General features: G+C 43.9%; 1 protein-coding gene across 2 annotated transcripts; it reads left to right on the top strand.

Moving 5' to 3' along the window:
• Positions 1–2,971: 2,971 nt before the first annotated feature.
• Positions 2,972–13,829, top strand: LOC124401372 (endoribonuclease ZC3H12A-like). Of its 2 annotated transcripts, none has more exons than XM_046873651.1 (6): positions 2,972–3,242; positions 5,609–6,132; positions 10,081–10,220; positions 10,844–11,078; positions 11,705–11,811; positions 11,906–13,829. In XM_046873651.1, exons 1-6 carry the CDS (start codon positions 3,042–3,044, stop codon positions 12,763–12,765), a joined length of 2,067 nt encoding a protein of 688 aa, XP_046729607.1. In that variant the 5' UTR covers positions 2,972–3,041; the 3' UTR covers positions 12,766–13,829. The 2 variants fall into 2 exon arrangements, with proteins under 2 accessions (XP_046729607.1, XP_046729608.1); XM_046873652.1 differs by having other exon boundaries at positions 2,975–3,242; positions 5,737–6,132.
• The last annotated feature ends 149 nt before the right edge of the window (positions 13,830–13,978 follow it).

Raw genomic sequence — 13,978 nt, 5'->3', positions numbered from 1 at the left:
AAAAAGTCATGCTACTACTGTTCTACTGCACACACACACTCTCACTTCTGCAAGCGGGAAACCCCTCCACGCACACCTTTGTCATTCGCCCCTGGTAACACAAACACAAACGTATATATTACACACACATACACACACAAGCAAACAGATACCACCTTCCCGTTTTTGTTATTTGAAAGGGTCTTTTTTGTTTCAACACTGGAAAAAGGAAGTCATTATGTTTCCATGTGTTCATCGATGCAACCATAATAGTGTGTCGGGGTATTTCTAAAACATTTAGACCCTCATGTGATGAGTTGCATGCATCATGCTGGGCCTAGGGTACAAACAGGCAACCAGGGCCAAATTGTGATGGCTTCTAGAGACGTCTAAACATCAGCAAAACAGCAGGTGTTTATGGTATCCAGTGAAAAATACCTAGCAAAAGTCCTCAAAGGAGGTACAACCAGGAATCTGCAGACAGGGATGCTCAAGGAGAACCAAACTTGAAAAATCCAGAAAGTTCATGGGTTGGAATATCTTTTACTATAAACCTTTGACCCTATTGAACACATAATATGAATTGGAAGAGCCAGCCCAGACCTTAAACAGCTGTAGTGGGGTGTTTGTTGTATGCATTGAATAATACCTACCAAAAGTCCTCTAAGAAACATGGAGACAGGCTCTTTGATGGTGTGAGGGGTGAAGGCTAGCTTGCTTGGTCCGAGTGTTGCACCAATTGCTAAAAAACGTCAATGCTGGCTCTGATAGAAAAGTGTCGACTCCTGCGCTCCACCCCCCAAGCTCCTCCAGTTTACATCAGGAACTGGACTAAGAACCAAGGTGCTCTGATGAAGTTCCTTTTCTGTCAGGGTGTATATGTGGGTACCTGATAAAGACCTGGAACCACTATTGAAAAAAAAGCAGTGCGATGCTCTAGGCGACAAAGGGTTTTAACAAAGAGGTCAGGGCACGTGCTGGACAAACAAGTATGATCCATGGAGGGTTAACCTTAGCACTTCCATGACCTGGATCATCTTGGCAACAGATGCCACAGCTCATTTAAGGAGGAGGTCTTGAGGAGTCCAGGCCTTGACATGTCGAAATCGAGTTCGACTTAATTCTGGATCAGTCAAGATTTACTGTAATAATGAGCTCCACTCTTCTGGGAAGATGTTTCACTAGATTTTGTGGAGATTTGTGCTCCTTTAGCTACAAGGTTGTTAGTAGGTAGGCCTAGGTGGTGATGTAAATGAGAGGAGGAGGCCTGGGGTGGCTTCAAATTCATCCTAATAGGGTTGGAGCTCTAGAGCAGGACACACTTTCCAAGCCCTGAAAAGCATTGAACAGGATTGGGCCTCCTCGTTCAAGTGAAGCAGAAATTCATGCCACCACATCCATTCAATACAATTGTGTGCTTTTACCTTTAAAGTATAAGGTTCAGGGGAAGAACCACATTTGACTGGATTGATCAGCTCTCCCGATGCTTTTGGCCATATTATATATCTTGAGTAAAATCACTTGTAGACCCTTGGCCACCAGTGCCCTCACGACTATTCTGTGAATACGGTATCAAGCTTTTCAAAAGAAAAAAGAGCTTTTCTCCTTGCTGTTTAAGCGAGTTAAACCACACAACAGGGTTGTACTGGTTTGACCTGCTAAAGAAAGCATGCGTAATATAAAAACGTTCTGGATGCACCCATACAAGGAACAAGGAAGTCTAATTTAGTAGCAGCAGGTCACTGAAATAATAATCGAAACAAAATCGAAAGAACAATGACTGAACAGATGCAACACTGGTGTGGAGAGTGAGAGTCACACACAAAATTTTGCCTGAAGGTGCTTTACACGATCAACTTCTAAACCGCATGCATATCAGCGATTGAAATCTCGAGCTGGCGTCAGCAGACTGACGTACCCTCACCAAGTCTGTGCAACACAATGACGGCTCGAGGGCTTGCAAATGAGCACATGACAGAGAGGTCACAAAAATGTTCAGGGTAATAAAGAATCGAGAAAACTTTTTATCTCTATCGGATGACTCATCGTATCACTTTTTTAATTTTTTGCATTGAAAAAAGAAAGAAAGAAAAAAAAAAAACAGGAAGTACCCTGGCTGTTAAGTAATGTCTTCCCAGTACTTGGGCAACCTTGGACATTACTTTCTCTTTCCTTTCTTTTTTTTTTGCCCTTCAAACACATATTTGTGTTGAGGTAAATGGAGATTCAAACTGATGACACGGCGGAAATATACGACCTTATCTTTGGATAGCACCAAATGAACAAATAGGACGAGATGAATAAAATGTAATGGTTAAGGTGTCGAGATGTTCATAAAAGATGTAAAAATTCAAAACGGTATGAGGATCTAACCTTGAGGAACCAGACTCAAAAGGGACCCCCGTCCTCATCTGGGTGGCACCAAATGTCCATAGTTGTTAATGTGTGAAGTGATTAATTGCCATTGTAGTTAAGACCGTTGAGATTAACTAGTCTGAATCCATCCTCAAAGTCCGCGTGTTGTTCCCGAACACCCCGGGACAATTTTAAACAAACACCCTGGGGGCATGTCGGTACTCTAAAAGAATGGACTATTGTGACTATTGTTCCACAGAACAAGCCCAAGCAATACATGATGTGGGGGAACTTCTCCACAAAAAGGCTATGGTCATATTGCTTTTATTTATAGCACCGATCCAGAAATCATCTGGTCTTTTTCTCATGTCGTTACACGACACCCGAGTAATCCTCCGTTGCCGAACTAAGGAACAAGGGAATGCACGCACGTGACCTGACCCTCCCACCCCCGATCTTGCGTAACACACTTTCACACACTCACTGTTTTTTGTTTTTTCTTTACATGACTTCCCTGTCGCGCTTCTTAAAGATCACAGGGGGCTTTGTGACATGGACGGATATAAATAAAACCGTAACCTGGTACGCAGTGGCAATCTTAAGAGCCTGTGTGTGTGTGTGTGTGTGTGTGTGTGTGTGTGTGTGTGTGTGTGTGTGTGTGTTTGAGGAAGCGTGCTGCAAGGGGAAATAACCTTCTCATATCAAAAATGTGCATAAGGAAGCGGGTGTGTGTGCATGTGTGTGTAAGGGGGCGTGTCGCTGTGCGTATTTTTATTCTTCGGTTTCCTTGCCTTTGGTTTAAGCACACATTTGAGCCACTTCCTCATATGCTTGATCATTCTGCGAGAGAAACGTTTAGACGGGGACGCACACACACACAAACTCGATGTGTGGCTGCCGGACACAGGGTAAGTATTCCTGATTCAGAATTTAACTTTGTACTTCTTTAGGTAGAAAGTGTATTTATATATAAAGCGTTGTGGTACAAGTTCTGTAGACAGAGACCAAGGGCTATAGATGACATACAGATAACTTGAGATGTTTCCTGACAGTAGGGGAGAAACGTCAAGTAGTATCAAGACTATGAATTAACCTTGGAGCTACGTCCAACAACAGAAAAACAAAGTAGAATAAAGTTAGAGAATTGATTGAGTGGATACAAAACCTCAACACAAAGCAACTACAATAAGTGGAATGTGTATAAAGTGTGTGTAGGCGTGCACAGCCAGGCAAACACTCCTAGGTTTACAAGGTATGCTGTAAATAAGTAATTCAACAATAAGGAACCCACAGAAATAGTATAAGACAGGCATCATGGAATAAGAGACAAACAACTGAGTAAGACCGTGAATGAGGAGGTGTGTTTCAGGATGAGGGATAAAACAGCTGCTGCTGTTTTTCTTAAGGTGTCTTCTTTATGTCTCAACTTTGTGGCTTGCAATGAGGAAAAGTAAGTGTTAAAAATTAAACGTGACTGGGGGGTATGTACTGTGGCTGATGAGAGAAGCAGAAATTAGACGAATAAATTTGCTAATTATACTAATAGAGGTACAGCTGTAAAATGTCCCTCCCTCTTTCCAGACCAGGAACAGGGAAGCTGCCTGGTCAGAAATAGCAGATGCGGGAAGCAGAGTTACACACATTTCTATATATGTGTGCCAGGTGAGGTAAAGGGAAGGACATGGTGCCTGTACCTGTGCCATGCAAGATAGGCGGAAGATAATGGTTTGAACCTGCGCCAAGTGGGAGAAAAGAAAGGACGTATGGTTTATGACTGAACTAGGTGGGGAAAGAGAAAAGACACTGTCTGTGCCTGTGCTGGGGAGACAAAGGAAAACATGGTCTGGGCTTTTGCCAGGTGAGAAAGGTGTAAGGACATATGGTCAAGTACTTGTTGCCAGATCAGAAAAGGCCTCCCCCAGTACTTGACCATGGTGTCCATTGCCGAAGGAATGCTCTATGCCTGTGCCAGTGTAAAGATGGTTGAAGGACAGCATCCATTCCTGGGTGGAAAATGTGGGGTCTGTACCCGTGCCAAGTCAGAGAAGGGAAAGGGCAATGTTTCTGCATGTGAGTCAGATAAAGGAAGAGGAAAGAATGCAGCATTTGTACCTGTTCCAGGTAAGAATAATTAGAGCGCCGCCTATTCCTGGACAGGTAGGGGGAGGTCATATGATTTGCACTTGAGCCAGTTAAGGGAAATAGAGGACCACACAGTTTTTACCTGCCCCAGGTGAGGTGGGGACATATGGTTTTGTACTTTAGCCAGGGTGGGAAAGAGGAGGGACACATGGTTTGTATCTGTGTCAGGTAAGGTAAGGGAAGGAATTTATACTTGTGCTAGATGAAGAAAGAGAGGGAATTTGTCCATGTATTGGACAGCAGGGCAAATGATGGCAGGCCAGAATTCCAACATGGCAAAGCTCAAATCTTGAGGGAAAAAAAAACTTGTCTCTACCTGTGGCGGGCGGAAGCAACCAGATAAAAATGTGCGAAGTGCAAGAAAAGGAGGAATACTTTGAACAAAAGCTGTGCTAAGACAAAAACATTTGAGGTCAGAGTGATACAGTAAGAGGTGGGTTTATAACCCATTTTATTCACTTTATTTTCCCTACCGAATCACTGCCACATAGATCTTAAACAAAGAAAAACAGGTGTATGCGTGTTTGTGTGTGCGTTTGGAAAATGGTTCACCACTACAGATTAGTCACTTTTAACACGACCACACCGTGGGCCATGTGTGATGATCTGATGGAAAGATTACAAAACACGACAGATGGCTGTTATTTGATGAAAAGGTTTTTAACTGTGTGGCATGACGTGCATCTCTGTTAGTTCTGCTTTTCATTTTAGGTTCATAAATAAGATGTGGTGACACACAGGGGCTTTCCAATACAGCATTATGCACGCCCACACACACTCTCTCTCTCTCTCTCACAGACACTCTGCCTCCTTCGCACATGCACTTCCACTATTAACGAGCCGGTTTAGATACGGCGTTCTCGAGAATCTGAGATTTCGGCAAGGTTCTGACGCAAGCAGCGCACCGGTTAAAATGGTGCTGAGCTATAGTAGAGAGTTCTCCTTTCGGCTGCGGTCTCATCGTGACGTCCTGTTGATGCAAATCGGCTTGCTTGGTAAAAATAGAAGCGGATAGAAATGCGTGTGTGTTGTAGTAGTAGTAGTAGTGAGTGATGTTTGCAAGAGCTGGGTGAAACTGTGTAAGAGGGTGTAAAAGCCCCTAATATTACCTGACATTTGTGTGTTTACCCAGAGAGAACCCGCCTCCTCAAACACAATTCTTCCACAAACAGTGGAAACCAAAAGACAGACTGAAGGCGGATTCCCCCTATCAAGGCTAAGTTCGCGGGATAAACCACCAGCCCACTCTTTTTTCTTTAGCAAACCATACACACGAAGAACACGTGGGCAACCAGAAGAGGAGGCACTTGAGGACTCGCACAACCGTGGACCCATGCAGACACACTCAGACATGGAGCGTGAGCAGATCAAGGTGAAGCATTTCCTCAAGCTGGGTTACTCTCATTCGGACATCATGCGAGTCCTGCAGACGCTCAGCCAGGACGCGCCGACCAACGACATCCTCCAGGAGCTGATCAAGACGTGTCGCACCAACGCCACAGGAGCACCAGGGGCACCGGAGAGCAGCCCTAAGCTCATCCCACGAGGATGTGGCTCGTCGCTGCAGCACAAACAAGCCGATACAACGTACTCGGACTCGTACAGCTCGACCCCCTTCAGACCCGTGGTCATAGACGGCAGCAACGTTGCTATAAGGTGGGAGCTTTATGTACACACTGCCTATTCTTGAGTTACATCTCAACACATACTTATTATACAACTTACACATACTATATTTTAGGACTATTATATCTTCACTGTAAATTTTTTTGAAATGTTAAGACTTAGCGATTAACACTAGAACGTTGGATCTGGACTATATATATATAAAAAAAGGTAGCACCGTGACTTTTGTTTTTATAAATAAAAACAAACCAATGAACCCGTTTAAAATGTTTCCTTACCCTTCATTCGAATCTGTGCTAAATTTAAGGTATTTACACGTTACATATAAGGCTGTGCGATTTTTAGATTTGCTATCATAAAACGATTCCGGATACCTTCGAAACAGCTCGAGTAGGCGAAGTTGTTCATCTTTTTTCGGTCCCTTTTTGTAAAACACTCTATACAAATCCCTAGTGACAGATTGTGGTAATAGTGTGACCTTTAACCCACCCACCTACAATCGACTTTTCTTTTTTTTTTTTTTTTTTTTTTACTTTTTTTCATGCTAAGTACATGTTTTTGGGAACTGAACTTTTCGGTTAGGCATTGTATTATTTCTTTTTTTTCTCCCTTAAAAGTCACCTCATGATTCACAGATAGTTTCAAAACAGGTTGTGGGTTTAAGGGTGGGAGGGAAAGACAAAGGGCAGACCGATTTATCAGACCGATTTGTCACTTTTTTGATGGCAGGTGTGTGTACACACACACTGACACAAAATTCAAGTGTGCACTTTATAATCTGGCATGGGTTTGATTAATGATAATGAAGGGTGCAAATAATTGTGAAGTGTTTACAGTATTTTTAGTGTTCGATCACAATTTCATTTCCTGCTCTCTTGTGCGCTTGTGTAGCGCGATATGCAGAAGTGGGAGTCACACGTCAACCATGAGTTTCAAAATGATTAAATGAATAAACTTATGTTCAAAATAAGAGATGTTACAAAACCAGAACACTGCAGTGGGTTAGCTGTACTGAGGCAGAGGACACACATGTAGGTACACACACAGACACACACAGTGTGCCACATGTACTGTATGTATGTACACACAAACACATAGCATTTATACATATACACACAAATAAAACACACAGACTGTAGCATTAATACACACATGAATTTTAAAACAAACACTTAGTATGGTTTAATATATACACACACACAAAGATGAACAAGCACAGACATACAGGGACACAAAAACACACAGACCTACACAAATACAAGGGACACACAAACACACAGGCATACAGAGACACACAAACACACAGGCATACAGAGACACACAAACACAGACCTACAGGGACACAAACACACAGACAAGGGACACAAAACACATAGACACACAAACACACAGACATACAGAGACACACAACACACAGGCATACACAAATACAAGGGACACACAAACACACAGGCATACACAAATACAAGGGACACACAAACACACAGGCATACACAAATACAAGGGACACACAAACGAACAGGCATACACAAACACAAGAAACAGACAAACACACAGGCATACAGAGACACACAAACACACAGACCTACAGAGAGAGACACACACAGACCTACAGGGGACACCAACACACAGGCATACAAACATAGGCATACAGAGACACACAAACACACAGGCATACAGAGACAGACACACACACAGGCATACAGAGACACACAAACACACAGACCTACAGAGACACACAAACACACAGGCATACAGAGACAGACACACACACAGGCATACAGAGACACACAAACACACAGGCATACAGAGACAGACACACACACAGGCAGACAGACACACACAAACACACAGGCATACAGAGACAAACAAACACACAGGCATACAGAGACAAACAAACACACAGGCATACAGAGACACACAAACACACAGGCATCCAGAGACACACAAACACACAGGCATCCAGAGACACACAGGCATACTGGGACAAAGACACAAAAGACACATTTCACAACACTGAACATGGTGGTGGTGGTGGTGGCGGTGTTTAGGACTTGCTGCAGATGCCGTTTGTCCAGGAAGTGTTCTGCAAAGAGACTTCCTTAACAATGCGCCTGCTCAAGAAGCGTATCAGTTTCAGGTGAAACACCACATGCAAAGCACGCGCACGCGCACACACACACACACACACACACACACACACACACACACACTCATGATCACACACACACACTCATGATCACACACATGCTCTCATGCTCACACACATGCACCCAATTCCTGACACTGTTCGAATCAAAGGCCCATACTAGGTTAGTCAAAAAGAATAACGTGCACAAACACACACACTTCTGTGAAATCAGTGCAGCAAAAAATAAAAGATGAAGATAGTGGGTTTACGCTGTTGTCCCTCCTCCACCTCATAGTCTGACATGCTTTTCAATTCGGTTGAGATCAGACACACACACAAGACACATGCGCACATTGCGCAACACACCAAGACACAGAGAATAAGACAAAAAAAGACACACACACACACACTAAGAGACCAAGACAGACATACACTCAGGCCAAAAGTATTAGGACACCCAACTTTTTCAGCCCGAACTATCAGACGTCTTTGGATGAGAATTTTCATTCGCTTGAACTAGGAGATCCTTGACAATCTGGTATACATGGGTTGGAAGATGTGGAAGATCTCCTGCTATAAATCTCTAACCTTAGGCGTGTGTTTAGTGTTTAGCATCAGTCTGGGTCTTATGACCAAGCGTTTCGGCCCGGCAGTCTTGCTCTGAGTCAGCGCCAGCAAAACCACAGACGTCTACGAGGACGTCTCACCCAAACACCTACATCAGCGCTCAGAATCATCACCCCTTTCACTACACATCTGCAACTACGTTTCTGATCTTTTTAATGCTCAACGGTCTTGCTAATGCTCCGTGTATGTGTGTGTGTGTGTGTGAGTGTATTAAAAAACAGTGTGTGTGTTAGGACATCTCAGAGTCGACCGATGCGCGTCAGTGAGTGATGTGGTTATTGTTGTTTTTGTCTAACCACAGGTATGTCATGACCTATTTCCTGGAGAACTCGGGTCACACATGTGCACACACACACACACAGTGATTTACCATCTCACTGAGGACTTAAATATTCACAATCAAAGCCTACACACAGACACACACAAAGTAAGACACATTCTGAGACACAGGGAAACAGAAATGAGAGACACTGGTTAAAAAATGCACACACACACAAACATGCAGAGACGTACACAGAAAAACACACACACGCACACAGACAGACATGCCATGACGCACACAAAACATACACACACCAAAAAACACACACACAAACATGCCGAGAGACAGACACACATGCACATAAAAACACAAACACGCATGAGGGACATACAGAACATACAGACACGCAAAAGGCACACACACACACACACACACACACACGAGACATCCGCCAGACACTCAGAAAACACACAGACACAATAGACACACACACGGAAGGACACAATTGACACTCCCACACACACAGCGTCATGAGACTATATCATCTAAAGAGACACACACCAAGACACAAAGACATTTCGGGACACTCACACACAAACACACACACCTACACACTCACAAATGCATGTGCACACACACAGGGATGTTTGTTTATTTATTTCTGTGAAAACCTTCCAAATACACCTTCACCTACATTTGACCTTCACCCTCAACAAATACACACAATTGAAGCTGTAATGTCCCCGCAAGGTCCACATTCTGACATATTCCCCTCCTTCTCGGGACATTTAAAATCCACAAAGCAAGCCGACACACACCGTGTTTAGGGGGGTGGTGGTGGTGAAGGTTTACTTGAGGGGACACACGTCCCCTATTCCATTCAGATCAGATAAGGAATTGTGATGTGTCCAAACCTAACCTGTGCTTCTCTCTCTCTCTCTCTCTCTGTGTTCTACAGCCACGGTAATAAGGTGGTGTTTTCGTGCCGAGGGATCCAGCTGGCAGTGCAGTGGTTTTGGGACAGAAAGATTCGTGACATCACCGTGTTCGTACCTCTGTGGAGAAAAGAACAGTCAAGACCTGGGGCTCCCATCACAGGTAAGACTCCGGAGTGTGATTCGAGATTTGCAAACAAAAATCTAGACTGAAATAATGTGCACAATTTTTAAAAATGACCTGCGAAACTTTATGACCACCATTGACCTCTAGGAGACCCAAACCTGCTCAAGCATGACAAATGTACCCTGTGCACAAAGCCAGCTCCATGAAAAATATACTTTCAACAGGTTGGACAATATTGTAGATGTACTGCTATAGAGCTCCGACCCTGTAGAACCCATTTGGAATGAATTGGAATAGCGCCCCAGACCTCCTCCCCTCACCTACATCAGTACCCAAGTTTACTAACACTCATAGCTAAACAAGCATGAATCTCCACAAAATCTAGTGGAACATCTTCCAAGAAGAAATCATATCTTCATGGAGCTGGATTTGTCCACAGAGGCATTGTCTTGCTGGAACAGGTTTGGCTCTACTAGTCCAAGCGTATTGAAGAAGAACATCGAGCTGAAAATGTTAGGTGTCGCAATACATTTGTCTTTATAGTGAACAAACACTAACATTGAAACAAACATTGAAAGCAACAGAACAGGCGTAGATGTTCGAACGGGTTTTGTAATTCGTAATTACTGATGCATGCATAACCAACAATTTTTCTTCAGACCAGCACATAATGGACGAGCTGGAGCGAAGGAACATCCTGGTGTACACTCCGTCGCGCTGTGTCAATGGCAAGCGGGTGGTGTGCTATGATGACCGCTATATCGTCAAGCTGGCCTACACCTCGGATGGCATTATCGTGTCGAACGACAACTACCGCGACCTGCAACAGGAGAATCCTGAATGGAAGAAGTTCATCGAGGACAGGCTGCTCATGTACACCTTTGCCAACGACATGTAAGTAGGACGAGCGTGTGGTTACATGTAAAGCGTTGAGGAAAACAAGAAAAGAAAAAAAAATCCCTGTGTTACGGGAACAAGGTCTAAGATGACGTTCCTCGCACTTGCATGAGGAAATAGTGTTGACAGACAAACAGTCGCATAGCAAAAAAAAAAATATATAATTAAATGAAAAAGTTCCTTGTTCCTGTTCCTCCAAACTTTATAAACCTGTACTGTTTAAACACTGTATCTACTGAGCTTTCTTTTATTCCTAGACCAAAGTTTGTGGATACGTTAGAGTACCCATTTGCAGTTATAATAAGCTCCACTCTTCTGAGATGATGTTCCACCAGATTTTGTAGAGATTTTGTGGAGATTTGTGCTCTTTCGTGTACAAGGGCATTAGTAAAGTCAGGTACCAATGTAGGTGAGGTGAAAAGGCCAGGTGAAGAGGCTTCATGGAGCTGGCTTTGTGCACAGGGATACTGTCATGCTGGAACTCCTAGTTAGGTCTCCTAGTTTTAAGTGAAGAAAAAAGTCCATGTAAGATGTCCTAAACTTATTAAACTGTCTATAACATTTTAAAGGACAAAGTTTATAAAATAGAATTATGATTGATGAATGTTTTTTGTGGTTTCAAGATTCATGCCTCCTGACGATCCATTGGGGAGAAACGGCCCAACGATCGAGAACTTCCTGAGAAAGAAGCCTTTAATTTCCGAGACTAAGCCCCCACACTGTCCATATGGTAAGTCTCAGAGCATTCGAGTTGACTTCTAATGTTTTCTCTCCCGCACACCTCATCACAATTATAACCGACTTTCCCTGCTCGTATCTCTCAGGCAAGAAGTGCACCTATGGCGTAAAATGCAAATTCTACCATCCAGAGCGCTCCAACCAACCGCAGCTCTCAGTGGCCGATGAATTGAGAGCAAAGAGTCAGCCATCGAGCATGACTGACGAGGTTCCCCCGTCTCCAAATGGACTCTTTGACTACTGGACTGCGGCCACTCCGGCTTATCAAGACCAGCTTACTCTTGACCTTTCTGGTCTCGATCTTTACTCCTCTCCGCACGACTCTCCGAGCCCCAGCTACCTGCAGCGCTCCCTTCCTGCTTTGTACAAGAGCATTAAAAGCGACCAGGCATATGGCTCGCTCGAGGGCTCCATGTCCCGCCTTTTCCTCAGTGACTCTGCCCTACAGACCTCGCTAGCCTACAGCAGCGGGTGCGTGACTGCAAATAGCAGTGATTACTTCCTGTCTGGTGGTTCCGGCATGCAATCAAGGCGGGCGCGCAGCCCTGACGTGCCCTCGCGCTGCTACAGTCCTGACCTCCACATCCTCTCAGGATGCCAACACGGACACACCGGCTACACTCGCACGCTTCATCCAAACCAAGCGTATCAAAGGCATGCCGCTTACAAAAACAACAATGACATGCCTTTTTGCAACGAGGCTCTACCGTATCCTCAGTCGACATCCAATCGGCTCAAGGTACCAGATATGACCTGGGGTCAAGGTCTAACAGAGGTCATGGACGGGGACAATTTGACCGGAAGGAGGAGAGACGTGAGGTCGCAGCTAAGCACGATTTTCCCTCAGAGCATCGTGGACCAGGTTATGAGGTTGTATCCACACACGTTGGATACGGCGGAGCTGGTTGGGCTGATCCAGAAATACAAGAACAGTGCCTTTCTTTGAAAAGTAGTGGGTAAATCAATGATAAAATAATCGTCAGTAGCGGGTTTCTTGAGATTGGTTATAAACCACAGGGTCTACTGGGAATTCATGAAGATAAGGGCATTGATGGGTCTTTTTCATCTATGTAAGATTTCAGCATTTAATCCAAATAGAAAATCTCACAAAGCAGGGGTGCATTTTGACATAGTCCTTTAACCTTCTTCATCAGCATCATCACACACTCTGCTGCTAGGCCACATCGGGAAGTCAATTTTGGATCACCCTTCCGTGCAGTTTGGTACTTTCCACCCCCCCTGCGGGTTTACAGACAAACGTCGGACTATATTTCTACGCTGAACCTAATGTGGGGTTTTTTTTTCAATTCTGAATCAGTTGTGTGCACTTTTCTGGCCACGAGCTTCAGAATCTGGTTCGCTGATGAGGTTTGTCGGTCAGTAAATGAGCTCTTTCTGTGAAAGTAAATGGTTCCTGGCTGTGACTTTGATGAAGCAAAGCGAGTAGACAGTAGCAGCAAGGCGGCGTTCTACTTAGGTAGCTCCATTGCGAAACTAAACCAGCACAGAAAACGGTGTAAAATGTATTATTTCCTTTTCAATACAACATATTGTAGATTTGTGTGTGAGAAAGAATTTCCCGATACTGTAAACAGACGAGATGAATGTATACGCCGCGGCATCGCCCTCGGCAACAGGGTTTCTGTAATAACTATGATGTAATAGTTGCTTCTTGAATGTGAACGTTAAGGCTGACCTTCTATGAGAGTAAAAGTCGCCTCGCTTGCCTCGAGGGCGCCAAGTTCACGACCGTGAACTTGTTCAACGTGGACTGAAGAGCCGGAGCATAGCTATAGTTCGGACGCTTGTGTCGCCTCGGCACTAATTCAAACAATAAGTCGAGAGCGACTGAGAATTTGTATATTTTTTTCAGCTTGGAAATGAGGAGCATGTGAATACTAGCTGGAATGTGACGTAGCTATAGTTAGCAAAAAAACCCTCTTTCTGTCGGTTTTAATGTCCGAACGTGTTTTGAAAGGATAACAATTATTAAAATAATTTATAACCCGATCTCTGGTCTGTGTTTCTGTTTTCTATTCTGTATTACTTGACACTGGATTATTTGTTTGTTTTAGACCAAGTCTTGACAGGTTGGTTTTCAACAGACCCAAATGCTGAAAAATTTTCTGCTGTACTGATGTAAGCTTTTGATTAGTCTG

Source organism: Silurus meridionalis, chromosome 18 (genome assembly GCF_014805685.1).
Source record: "Silurus meridionalis isolate SWU-2019-XX chromosome 18, ASM1480568v1, whole genome shotgun sequence".
Lineage (NCBI taxonomy): Eukaryota > Metazoa > Chordata > Actinopteri > Siluriformes > Siluridae > Silurus > Silurus meridionalis.
Note: the sequence above shows the minus strand (reverse complement) of the source record. Positions and strands in the feature narration are given on the sequence as shown.

Bases quoted from the DNA above. Each gene is read 5' to 3' on its own strand.
- LOC124401372 (XM_046873651.1), top strand. From the start codon at position 3,042: ATGTGCATAAGGAAGCGGGTGTGTGTGCATGTGTGTGTAAGGGGGCGT. The intron at 6,133-10,080 runs GTGGGAGCTTTA...TGTGTTCTACAG, and splicing joins GGCAGCAACGTTGCTATAAG to CCACGGTAATAAGGTGGTGT. The intron at 10,221-10,843 runs GTAAGACTCCGG...ATTTTTCTTCAG, and splicing joins ACCTGGGGCTCCCATCACAG to ACCAGCACATAATGGACGAG.